The sequence below is a fragment of the Varroa jacobsoni genome, unplaced genomic scaffold (genome assembly GCF_002532875.2).
Source record: "Varroa jacobsoni isolate VJ856 unplaced genomic scaffold, vjacob_1.0 scaffold_789, whole genome shotgun sequence".
Taxonomy (NCBI): domain Eukaryota; kingdom Metazoa; phylum Arthropoda; class Arachnida; order Mesostigmata; family Varroidae; genus Varroa; species Varroa jacobsoni.
The window spans coordinates 41425-53921 of NW_019213691.1; the positions used below are offsets into that span (position 1 = coordinate 41425).

General features: G+C 40.6%; 1 protein-coding gene across 2 annotated transcripts in view; it reads right to left on the reverse strand.

Annotated features, from left to right (window-relative positions):
• The window catches only part of Sarm (sterile alpha and armadillo motif), a 28526-nt gene that overhangs the window by 13899 nt on the left and 2130 nt on the right, over positions 1-12497 (reverse strand). Inside the window, exons 2-10 of one of the 2 annotated variants that reach the window (XM_022839127.2) lie at positions 10848-11105; positions 8666-8736; positions 7300-7519; positions 6152-6283; positions 4046-4114; positions 3435-3570; positions 2857-3116; positions 641-787; positions 1-252 (exon numbers count right to left, since the gene is read on the reverse strand). In XM_022839127.2, coding sequence (XP_022694862.1) covers positions 1-252; positions 641-787; positions 2857-3116; positions 3435-3570; positions 4046-4114; positions 6152-6283; positions 7300-7519; positions 8666-8736; positions 10848-11078 — 1518 coding nt within the window. In that variant the 5' untranslated portion in view covers positions 11079-11105. Of the gene's footprint in view, positions 253-640; positions 788-2856; positions 3117-3434; positions 3571-4045; positions 4115-5149; positions 5225-6151; positions 6284-7299; positions 7520-8665; positions 8737-10847; positions 11106-12497 lie in introns of those variants that run through there. The other variant, XM_022839129.2, reaches the window with a different exon arrangement.

Sequence of the window (12497 nt, forward strand, 5' to 3'; positions counted from 1 at the left end):
CTTGTCAATGCCATTAGCAACGATATAGGCTCGATTTTCCGTCGAAAGTGATTGTTCAATAAGGCTGGCCGCCTCAAAGGTTAATTTGTCTTGTAAATGTCGGTCGTGGCTATTTTTATTAATATGCTCATCGCAGAGCTTGACGAGATGAGCTAGTCCAGAGGTTTCTCGCAATACGTTGCACACCTCAAAACCTAATTCATGGCAGTATGTAGGCACCGACCACGCACTTTTTACTATGACCACCATTGCCTGCAAATGTGAAAATATGACAAAATCAAAAACAACTACACTGAATCATATAATCCATGATGATCCAATATGTTAACACATATTGTTCGAATCGATTCAATATATGCACAGTCGAAATCGATGGAAGGTTTAGATTTCCTCACGCCAGCGGCCTGTTTCGGATGGCATTTTGTGATTACCTCGCTTGTTTTCGTTTGCTTTTGCTTAAACTTAACCTGCGGTCCACACAGGATTAAGCATCACTTACAACTTGTGAATGTTATGTACTCGGCCATCTGGTAGGAGGATAAAGTTTTGGTTGTGCCTGTGTGCAATCGTGTGATAAAATCGTGTGAATTTAGGTATCTAACAAGTGTGACAAATCTGTCTGATAGCTTTTGTTACTGACTTGTAGTATTTCAATTGACTCTTCAACATTGCAAGAGTCTTTCAGCCGCTCAATGAAGACTCGGATATGTTCGTGGAGGCTCGCAATGACAATCGCCAGGCTAGCGTCAGCAGGCTGGCTTTCCAGTTGTCTAAATTCATCCTGAACCTGCAATGAGAGCAAATTGCAAGATAACGTGAAGTTCTCTTCGATACAGAATCGTCAGTACTCAATGCCTCACGTAGCGTGCAAGATTGTTTGTACCTCGGCCCTAATTCTACACATTTTCATCGGACTGAAAGCCAATGATCTGAAGCTCGCGTGAAGTGGCTACTGACACAAGATGCGCACTTTTTTTTTAGATCAAATTCGTGTTGCGTTTGCGGATTTCTGCCATATAAAATACTTTTCTCTAAGCACATATCGTCCACCACGTCGCAAACCATTTCTAAAATGAGGCGATGGCTGATCTGATGTTCGTTATTTGTCAACATTATTGACAGCTCACTTTCATGTTTATAGTCGTCGGCAAACAGCGTAAACAAGATACTTGCCATGTTATTATATATTGCCCCCGATTTCCGCGGCCGGGGCTGTAGCCTTGTTTGTTCATCGAAAGAATTGTTTATTCTTTTCGTAACTTAGCCATAAATGCTATAACGAAAGGTAATATAAATGCACTGAATTTAGGATGAAGAGCTCGTCCCTACAGATATGCGTTGCTACTGCGGACTGCACTACTTATTACGGGGCTTTCGTATATATGATATGGTTAACTAAGTAGGCGTTCAAACAAACACTGCAAGCGTGTACCGTCACCTTATTCTTCTCTTATGATATGATTATATCGTGTAGTTATAGTGGGAAGTATACATTCGTCGATGTTTATAGAAAAACAATAGGGTCATGACTTTATCAGAGGTCAACTACACGCTACGCGTGAGTTCGGCAAATCTCACTTTTTTTAATAGTGTTTGTGTCTTTCTTCGACTGGCCAGAGAGATTCTTGACCACCTAGTCTATATTCGATCGCCGACCAATGCGTCTTAAGCTATTCCATGCTACCGCAAGCAAGGGTGAATCATGACTGCTGTGGGGCGTTCCAATAAGAGCGGAAAATATAAATCCCAGATGAGATACAGTTTTTATTTGACCATAAAGTGGACATGTGGGAATTATGTAACAGCACATCTGGCGAATAGCCTCTTCGGCCTAGCTAACAAATCTGTATTCTTTTGACGTTGAAAAATCTTATTTTATTTACGGTTCGGTATAACTATAACTGGGACTAATCGCTTGCTGTCGTTCGGTTGCCTAGATTGCAGGCGACCCTGGACTTGCAGACATAAATTTTTCACTTCAAAAAACCCAGGGAAAATTTAAAGAGGCATTAGGTTGCACGGTTCAGGCGGCTGAATCCGCTTGCCACAGCGGGAGAGTATGCGCCTCCTTCCGCCCATGAAAATTATTGTTCCTAATGGCTTGCTCACAAAGCCATCAACATAAAAATAACCCTCATTACTGAGAACGATTTTGCTGAAGAACTTACTGTTTATCTGTTGTCGTTGTTGTCGTTCACATGCCCAGATGACGAACTCTCTTTACCAGATTTGTTGCTCCATATGTAATTCTCACGTGTCTACTTTGTGATGAAATCAAAATTTAGTAGCCAAAATGAGCTATTTTATTTGAAATTTAAATTTTGCGCCCCTATTGATACGCCTGCACAGGCGAGGTGGACGAGTTACATTAACGTACTACCGTCACGAAATATGGCACGGTGCTGACTCAGACAGAAAGAGCGCGTAAATGAACGTACTGCGTGATTTCATGCACATTCAGTACATTAAAGGTATAGTCGTAACAAAGCATCAGTTAATCATCTCCTGATTGACCTTTATCGAAGTATATGTTGAATTTGACCAATCTATAGTGAAGATCTTGATATACTATAAGATATTAGTTCTATTTAGGCTTTTTTTTTGGACGTCGGCGTTAAAAATCAGGCAAAAAAAAGGCGACACACAGATCGCTCTCTGAATTCTCAAGTGGTTGTATTACGACTTCCAACGGTATAGTTCGTCACATGGTCTGAAGTATCAAACAAATGGAGAAAACGAATCATTCGAAACCAAAAAAATTGGCTAGGCTTATTTGTACGCTAGTTATTGAATAATGCTTCCTTCGAGAGGCATTAAATAGTACTAATCCAAACACAACCGCTATTGGTTGATCACCTGTCGCGTGATGCCGGCGTATTTATTAGTCGATAACAAAGATGGTGGCCCATCATCATGGATGCTATAATTGCAATTAAATTTCGACTGAAGCGTGAGGCATTGTCCTCCGTCCGGCGAAGTGACGAGAGGGGAAAGCGTCCCCCCTTCGACAGGCTGACGATGTGACACCGAGACTTTTGACAGGACACCAGTGGCAGCGTTCGCCACCGTCCGACTGGCCGCTATTTGGCCATCGTTATACTGTTCCTGCAAATGGCCTATGAAAGTCAATAGTAACAGCGGAGAAGACAATGAAAAGCATTAGCCTTCTAATATGAATTTTATTAGTTATTATCTATAAGCTGAATGTTGACGTCAGGGTGTGCAGTCCTCAGCAATTAGGTCTTCAGCAAATATACATATATTCTCTTGTTGAAACGAATAGTAATCAAAGTTAGAGTTTTCCGGTGTTAATCATACATATGACTAATCTACGGGTAGATTTACTCTATAGTATTAAAAGTTTACAGCAGATACGTAGCTGAACGCATCTTAATTCGGTAGATTTTACTGTGAGATAAATTATTGAAGTGAACCTTTGTTAAAATGCCGCGTCTCGCGTTGCTTAGCCATTGCAATCTCGTCAATGGTCCCTTCTGCTGTCACCAAACGAGTAGACAAAGCCTTCGCATCCATATTTGATTCCTTCGATTGTTCGCCACATGTGAGGACCTAGAGCACATGAGATCGAGCCAGAGGACTTCGCTTGAGCTGTAAGCTTGGCGAAGGCATGTTCCAGCGCGCTGAAGCCACTAGGGCGTTATAAGATGACGTTCTTTACTCATACAAATTATGCAGCATTTATGCATAGTTAGGGCTTTATTTACAGCGATCAGTAACAGTTCGGAATTTTCCGAGCAGCAGCTCGATACAAAGTTTGAAACACTTGATCAGAAGACGTACTCAGTATTTTGTTGCCAAAACAGACATGTATAATGAACCATCTTTTTCAATAGAAATCAAATTGCTATATACGAGCTTAAGTCACCTGCATAATCTCGTCAAAGAACTAACAATACTTTGTAGACCTTGGACCCCTTCAATGTGGGAACCTGGCACTTGAGCAAAATTGTTTAACTCTCGTTGATGCATACGCGTACAGACGTTCGCAATCGCCCGTACGCAGCCCGAAATTGCAGGCACCTACCTTACGATCCTGTCGTTTCCCTGCAACGCGTTCAGCCGAATAGCCGTCGCCCTCTAACTTGTCTCTCACCTAGAATTTAAAAGAGAGTTTAGTTTTCTTTTGAAGCAGCGGTAAGTTCAGACCTGAGCTTGCCACCTCGCAAAAGTCAAACGTACCTGGAAAATAGATCAGTTCCACTTGAACGCTGTGTATAGAAAACCATCATTATTTCAAACGGAACACTTTTTACATGAATATTCCTGCGCAGTCACATTTCACTCATATGCATGGCTGTCCTCCTTGTTTTGCTTAGCATTAACATAGTGTGTCGGTATTCAACATCTGTTACTTACAAAAGAGGTACAATACACATATTTATCATCAGTCCACTTATGTCAAAGCGAACTTCGGCCTTCAGTTTTCGCTGCAAGTCCTTCAGGCGCACTGAAGGCAGCTACGCTGCCCTAATCAAATTATCATTGGAAAATTCGCAACGTTCGAAACTATGCATGCTCGCCGTACAGTCTTCTGGTACAACAGCAGATACCATAGCGACTACTGCAATTAAACACGATCAACTTTTTTTATGCAATAGCCATCGTATGCGAACCTTGTGCGATACGTTTCTCGCGACAACGTGAGAATACACGACGGTGGAGATTTGAATGACGCCACTGGAGAGGAGGACGAAAGCCTCGCCAACAACCGAAGGGGTAACAAATTGGAACTGCAGCGACACCTTTGACAACTCCCCGGATCAACTATTGTGTGTTAAAATAACGCTTTCTATTGAAACAATTAGGCCTGTTAAATAGTGTGAACTTGCTTCTCCATTGTTCCTATAGCAAATACTAATACCGCTAACTTGGAGATTAGAGTAAATATGAGCGAGTGGAGCTATCATACGAAAACAAACAATATTTCAATTATTCTCTCCAAGTACGCTAACAAGTGAGGCTCGATCCGCTGACAACTTTTCGGTCATCTCATTAATGTGTTCGAGTATTGTACATGTCATAGTAGCACCAAGCAACTAGATGATGGGATTGCTCATTGCTAGAATTCACTCCCAATGTGAGCGATTTTGGCAATCTAAAATTTCATTAATGGTTGTTAAAGACTCACCTGTGTAGCTGTACACAGTCTCGTACTGTATTCTATCGACCACCCTCGAAAACAACCCATAGTTCCAAGAATTTTGGGGCGTAAATAATGCTACTTTTATATCATTGACTGGTTACTCGGTGTCTAACGCGGACTCGATTGTTGACTGCTTAAACGGCACTGTTTTTTTCTTTTAGTGAAAAACCAATTCACCGAAATGGTCTAATATGGCTTTTCTGGCAAACCTTCGACACTTCAAACGTGCGCTCGACGTCAAACGTTTGAAACATCGCTTTGATGTTAGTACAGGGAACAGGACACACAACCCGGCTGCTGTGCCTTACTCACTCACACCGGTTGCCTAATGCACAAATGGATAAAGTATGATTCCTTATGAGCCAAACAACGTCAGATCTCCACTCCCTGATCAGCCTTCTATATATATATATATATATAATTCTTTTTTACGGGTCTACGTAGTAGTGAATCAAGTTATCAGCACGATTACAGCTAAAGTTTTCATTACATCGAATTTTAATATTGGTCTTTTGACCACTGGGGGTGAACTTTAAAAACCGATGCAGCTTCTTGGCTTTTATGACTCGGAAAAAAGTTTATCTAGGTTCCGAATCTTCCTTCAGCCTTCGTCGACGGCTGATATTCAGGTCTATATTATTTACGTTCGAAGTGTCCGTCCTCGCTCGAAGAGCAACAATGCGTAGCTCTGTCGTAATGTTCAGCAAAGCTCCCAATGCAACTAGGCTGCGATGCATAACAGATGGCCTGTAATATTCATTAGGCAAGAATAGCTCAAATAAAATCAATGATAGGCTCTATTATTTGGCCTGGTCCCGATTTTATTGCAATAATGTGTACTACACAGTTCTTAAACGATTTTTTTCGGCACTCTTTATATACCTATTATGTGTCGCTCTCGTTCGTTCGTGCTGCTGTAAAAGGAACACGCGATCTTATTATATGTTATATATAGCTTAAGTTAAAAGCGCGTAGTTGCTTCCTAACCTGTTGGGTATGCCTCGCCTCGTGGTAGTGAAGGTCTCCAGCCTGTAGCTTTTTCACCTGTTGATTTGTTGTTTCATGAGTCTCCTGGATTACCCCATCCTTCATAATTTTACGGATATTTGACGTTGATATCTGTATAAGATACGGCAATAAATCTGCATGACATATTTGCCACTACTACTACTACTACTATACTAAGGCAGTATTAAAGTTTTACCATTTAGAACGAGCGCCACCTTGATTGTATTTTCTATGTCCGAGATGTTTAAGGACCGCGATTGACAGGTATACCTATACGACATGACAATTGCGTCGTATTCAGAACTATTTAATATTTAACGAGTGTTACATAATCATTTTGTGGCCATTGTTAATGGCAATTTGCTATATTCAGTGTCTCTTATCGACACCATAGATGAAAGGCGTTTCATAAAGAAATGCGCAAAAATATCTCCTGCTTTTAAACATGTAGATGGAAAATGAGTCTAATAAGTACATATAATGGAGATTATATCAGATAGCTTTGAAGAAGATGACAAACTTTCCTTTCAAGAGTCAACAAGCTTTCTATACTGAAAAGGCTCAAAGTTGAAGTAAGTAGAGCAAGCGTTACTTATACATCAATTTCTCATGCATTACTCCAATTAAGAGGTCGTGTCAATCAATTATCATCTAATAAATGTATTCGACACACGCTTTCTCTGTTCAATAATACAACTAGCAAAGTAATAAAGCTTATTTATATACTTGGAGCTGTACGAAGAATTTCTCTTGGCAGCGTCTCTATCATCAGGTAACTTAGATAGCCGGGGCATGAGTATCGTCGCAAACCATTAACCAATTTGCGAAGTTACTGTAGGATTAGGAACTCGATTCTTCACCTGGAGTTCTCCAAGACTTTTTGTTTATAAATATACAAGAAAATGCTAATTCTTGCTCTATAATATATTAACCCTGACCAAATTTTCGATTCTTAGTGCACGAAATGATTTTCATAATCCCATACTTTATAAAGTATACTAAGAGTACCATATATAATGTGATTCTGACAGGTTTTTAAGGTTAATTGTTTACCACGTTACTACTCGCTAGCCTAACTGGCACGAGCATTTTTCCAACCGCCTGCGCATCAGACCCAGTTTGCTCACCTTTCTGTGTTCGTGTTTGTACTCTTCAGTCGCCTTTTCGCCGGACTTAACAATGCCCATAGGAGTGGAAAAAGAGAACGCACCGTCTTCATCAGAAGCTTGGTGCTCATGTCCACTGAGACTTTCGATGGAAAATCCACGTCGTGCTGATAGCGGGATCATTTTTAGCGCACTGTTGGGTCTGTCGGGACCGCCTGTGGCTGATGACACTGATATGGATCTGATGAATAAACATATAACGGCAGTGAGATTTGTCCATTATTATAATTGTAGATATATTGTTTTGTTTTGATGGCAAGTGGCTATTTAGAACATCTGTGAGCTAAATCCTTCAGATTGCTTGGAATTGTTCTAAGTCCTAAGGTAGAGGTTTGCCTCAAAGCTTAAACTTAACATCCTGTGAGTTCTGCAGTGAAGAGTGACTTTGGTTGGAATATCCTAAGTTACCAGCCATGATATCTGCCTGAATTCCATTCGAGGTTGTTTTTTGCAGAGAGCAAAGCAATGTGCACCTCACACTTTTTAAATCGGCAGCTAGAATATATACATTTACATACACCTGTGTAAGAAGTCGTTCAAATCAATGTAAGCTTAATAGAAATTACAGGAATTACTATCATTTAACTATGAAATGGTTGTTATTACTTAGGCTGACCTAAATTCCCCTTCCGGTTCAAAACGCGAAAGGTCTAAAATTTATTATACACGTCAACTTCTTAAGTACGTATTGTAGTTGTCTAGAAAATGTAGCGTTACGGTTTTTTTTTTCTCACAACTTTGCTCTAGTGCGTGTTCCGGTTAATCATGATCTGTTTGATCTCGGAAATAGCCTTCCCTGGTATACACTGCTATCCACTTAAAAAGTAAATAGTTTTACGGAGGCGTTTGTTTCAAAAAACAAAAGCTTCTTGAAAAGTACAAAGGGAGGGGTACAGAAAATTTTACTTAAAGCTATTGAATTTTCAGTTTCGACCATGTTCACAGACACAGAATACGCGTAATATCACAATTAATGCACTTTGGCAGGTTTTAATGCCGGTTGAAGGTAAACTATTTTGAGATACAACAACTCAAGCTTTCGGGGCCATCTTTTAACATTGGCCATACTTTGAACAACTTGTCAATAACTATTGTCGGCCAAACGGAGTTTTAAACTGTTTACGACAAGATGTCTTCTTCTACATATATATCTATGGAAATATCTGCACAGTGGAAACCTATATACTGATTATAGTTTAACGTGCTAATTTCTTGTTTACATCATACCTGCGATTTTTCTATTACGAAGCTAAACAACTGGGCTGTCCGCCAGCTAGATAATTTTTCGAATCAACCTTCTAAGAGGGTATCATACTTGCACACTTACCTTACGTAATTGCTTCCGTTATTGCCTGCATTAGCTAAAGATGATGAGGAAGTTACTTGAGCGAAAGGCACCTAAAAAAGGAGAACATTTATAAAATGACTGTTTGCGGGTTTCTCGATGACCATGTTAAAAGCAAAAAAGGTTACAAACTGATCCAGGTCATCGCTCAGATGCTACTATAGAACTTTATTATGGTAATATACGTAGAACTGCACAGTTAAAATGAAAGAAGGGGAAATCACAAGGAGTGTTTTAGGACAACGCACTGAATACGACGTCACCACTGATTCGCACAGTTTTTGGTAGAGGAAATAATCAATCATCGTTTATTTTACCTCATTGGACGATCACTATTCAGATTATCATCACTAAGATGAAAATTTAAGTCGCTTTCTAGCCAGTAGTTGCATTTCGAAGTCTTCACCTTGAAAGGAAAAAGTGAGAACCATCCGGTGTATAATCATAGTTGAACATATATATTTAAGAAAGAGGAGGCTAAGTTATACGTTTTTGGTACGTTTCGAAGTTAATGTGGACCACGAGGCTCCAACCAATTCCTTTTCAGTTATTTTGATATTTCTACTGGAAGAGATTGATCAATGTTACAATGGAATATTCTTGACCTCCGAAATAGATATATATAGGAAACGAGGCTTGTCCATATGTTTACATTACAGGTCACGTGCGGCTGCTTCCTACTGAGAGAAATAGTTCGTTCTTCAAAAATAAACCTCGCCAAAACTGGCTACAACTTAGTAAACGCTAGTTAAGCTTTCGAATTCACAAATGCTAGGTCTGCGACACCAAATCAATAGCAACAGTGTTTTAATACTCCCAGGCAGTTTATTACATCGAACCGATCTTGTTCGTCTGGGGCCATGTGGGTTTTGCTTAAGTGCAATGTTCGATTTGTCTGATAAGTGGGTGTCAATTTGCGGGTTGAGAAAAATCGAACACATGGATTTACGATCTCCTAACTCAAAATTTAAGAGAGAGCATGTCCTATCGTTAGATACCGGGAATCGATAAGAAGGATTTTAAGCTTTCGATTCGCCCCTAGGCTATGTTCTGCCTAATTGCCCTCTTAGTCGTTGGCTATTGATTCGAATAGCGTGCGGTAGTCTTTGACGAACTTGAGCCAACCGCAACCATCATTTAGGGTGTGTTGAATGTAGATGTCCGTAGAACCTGGGCGCGTATGGGGTAAAATCGCACTGAAAAAAGAGCGGAAGTCTAGTTGCAGTTGCTTGGTGGCTCAACTGTAAATGTTGTATCTCCTGGAAATTAGCTTCGGACAGTGCAAAAAGGCTGTATTCTCACCCATTTCGACATGAAGACTGGCATGACCGACATAAAAAAACATATGTGAATGGATGAATAAAGCTTAAGGGTAAGTTGTTTTGTAGACTAGAATACTCATGTAATTTCTCTCCGAATCTTCCCGAATACGGAACTGCTTACAGGAAGGGGTAAAACATTAAATTTGATTGATATTTGAAAACATGGGCCGCAACTATTCCAGCTTCGGGACGTATTAGATGATTTAAGGGAAATTGGGGTGCACTAGCTTCTAGCTCCCTGATAACAGCAGTCATGTGATCGCCAAGAATATAAATGATCATTACGAAAGGAATGAAGCAATCAAATAGCCGGCGGTTGGCTTATAGCCCGGATAATTGACTTATCTAAATATGAACAGATATCAAGACCGATATAATAATGTACAATTTAAACAAAACATCTTGGCGCACTGCTCACTCAGCTACACAAGACAGGATTAACGCGGCAATTGGCGAGTTCATCCGCAGAAAATTCATCGGCAACCTAGCCTCACAAGCGTTTAGATTGCCTTATTTTTTAAAATGAAGAGTATTCTTCCGAACTGATGGGTTCCTGCGAACCAACATGGAGTACGTATGTGGTCGAAACACACCGAGCTGTATGACTAAACCGTACTAAAACGTTCCCCAAAAAAAAACGATTTGACCCAAGTTCGCCACCGTCTGTAGTCTTATCAGGTTACCTGTCTCCCGTTGGCTTCTAGCGCACCCTAACTAAAGTACCTGAAAAACTCGTTTTTCTAAAAAGTTTCACAGTTAGGAACGTACGCCAAAGTGAACAATGACTAATCGTTATTCCATCGATGATTCGCTGGCTACAGGTCGGGCACAATGATACGCACCTGTTGTGGGCCGCCGCCAGTGGGATTGGCCCCACTTCTCAGGACTGCGATCGGCTTTCCGATTGTCGCAGGAGTCGGTGAACCTGATTCAGCGGCGTTCGGGGTATTGAACGCGGGCAACGCCGTATTGCTCGTCTCATCATTCTCGCCCACGGCTGCATGGCCAGCAATGCCATTCCCTGCCGCCGCTGTTGCATGCGCTGTTTTCACCGCTAAGCTTTTTTTGCTCATTTCCGAGCGTTGACGGCTTTCGCGAGTCTGAAATAAATGTTTACTTAATCATTGTTTCCTGCACAACCTATCCCCTTGCATTGCCACACACAATTGCCACCGACAAAAAATACCAAGCTCCTATAAATGACGGGAATACAGAACAAGGCCTGCGGAGTATCCAAAAAAAGTTACATACGCATACAACCGCGCGAGCTTTAACGAAGAATGTAGGAAGAGCACTGTCATAGCACTTGCAACACTTAATAAACTTTTAACTCCTTTTTCTTCGCTCAACCGAAACATTGATAGAAAAATGCCTGAGGAGATTCCGTAATCTAATCAATCAAACAATATATATATTGGAATAAAACTTTTAGTGTAACTTTCAGCGAGAAATACGCCAACCGTAGCAAAAGGCGGCGCGTTTTAGCAACTAATTTAAAAGCGCAGCGACTTAAGTAATAATTTGACTGACTAAACCAAAATACATCTATCGCGCGATCATCATCAGATAACTACGATATAAACATATGCCACCGGACAGTATCAAACCGATGTTAATCATCAGAAAATTTCATTACAAAATAAATCATCGAAACTTTTTTGGAATGGCAAAATAACAGGTTACCTCTGGTGCTTTCTTTGGCTGATCGCGGTTTGGTGACCCGTTTTGGAAGCTAATGGAGTGCCTATTGACCCTTTAATGGTTTTCTACAGGAATGATCGAAATATTAAAAATGAAGATAACCAAAGAAAATTGGAACTGTAATAGTGCGAACTGGCGAGTTTTCTAGATATGACCCGATGTTATGGTCAGTTAGTTATGCCGCTATCAGCACCTATGTGAGGTAAATTATTATAGTCTCGACCGTGGTGGTTCTACTGCCTCGAAATCGGCGAAGCTTTAAGATAGAGCACAACGGAAAACGGGTTAGTTTTTATGCCTTCTATTCGACACGCTCCGTCAAATACATGCTTCTAGTGTAAATGCAAGTCGGTACGAGACTGGTTCCTCAGGCCTTTCTAGTCGATGGTCGGTCCGTCAGAAAATAAGTGACCATCATCCAAGCGTTTGCCACAAATAGAATGCAGCGTATTTATAATATTATATCTCATCGAATGTGACTTGATGTATCCAGTTTGGAAGTCATACTGGAAACGACATTAACCGGGCAGTCCCCGTTTTTTTTGTATCCTCAATAGGGAATAGCATTTGGTTTGTCAGCGCTTGTATACTGGTGTGATTGACTGCTGGTAATTTGCTCGAAAGCAACATAAAAGGTCAGGCATCGTCGGTGCCCGATTTCTACAGAGAACGCATAGACTAGATAAACAGATTAACACACAACAGAATCACTTTGGCTAGAGACCAAGATTTGTTTCCTGTTTCTAAGATAATTGGCTAACACTCAGCTTTTGTAAGGTGAGTGTTGCTGC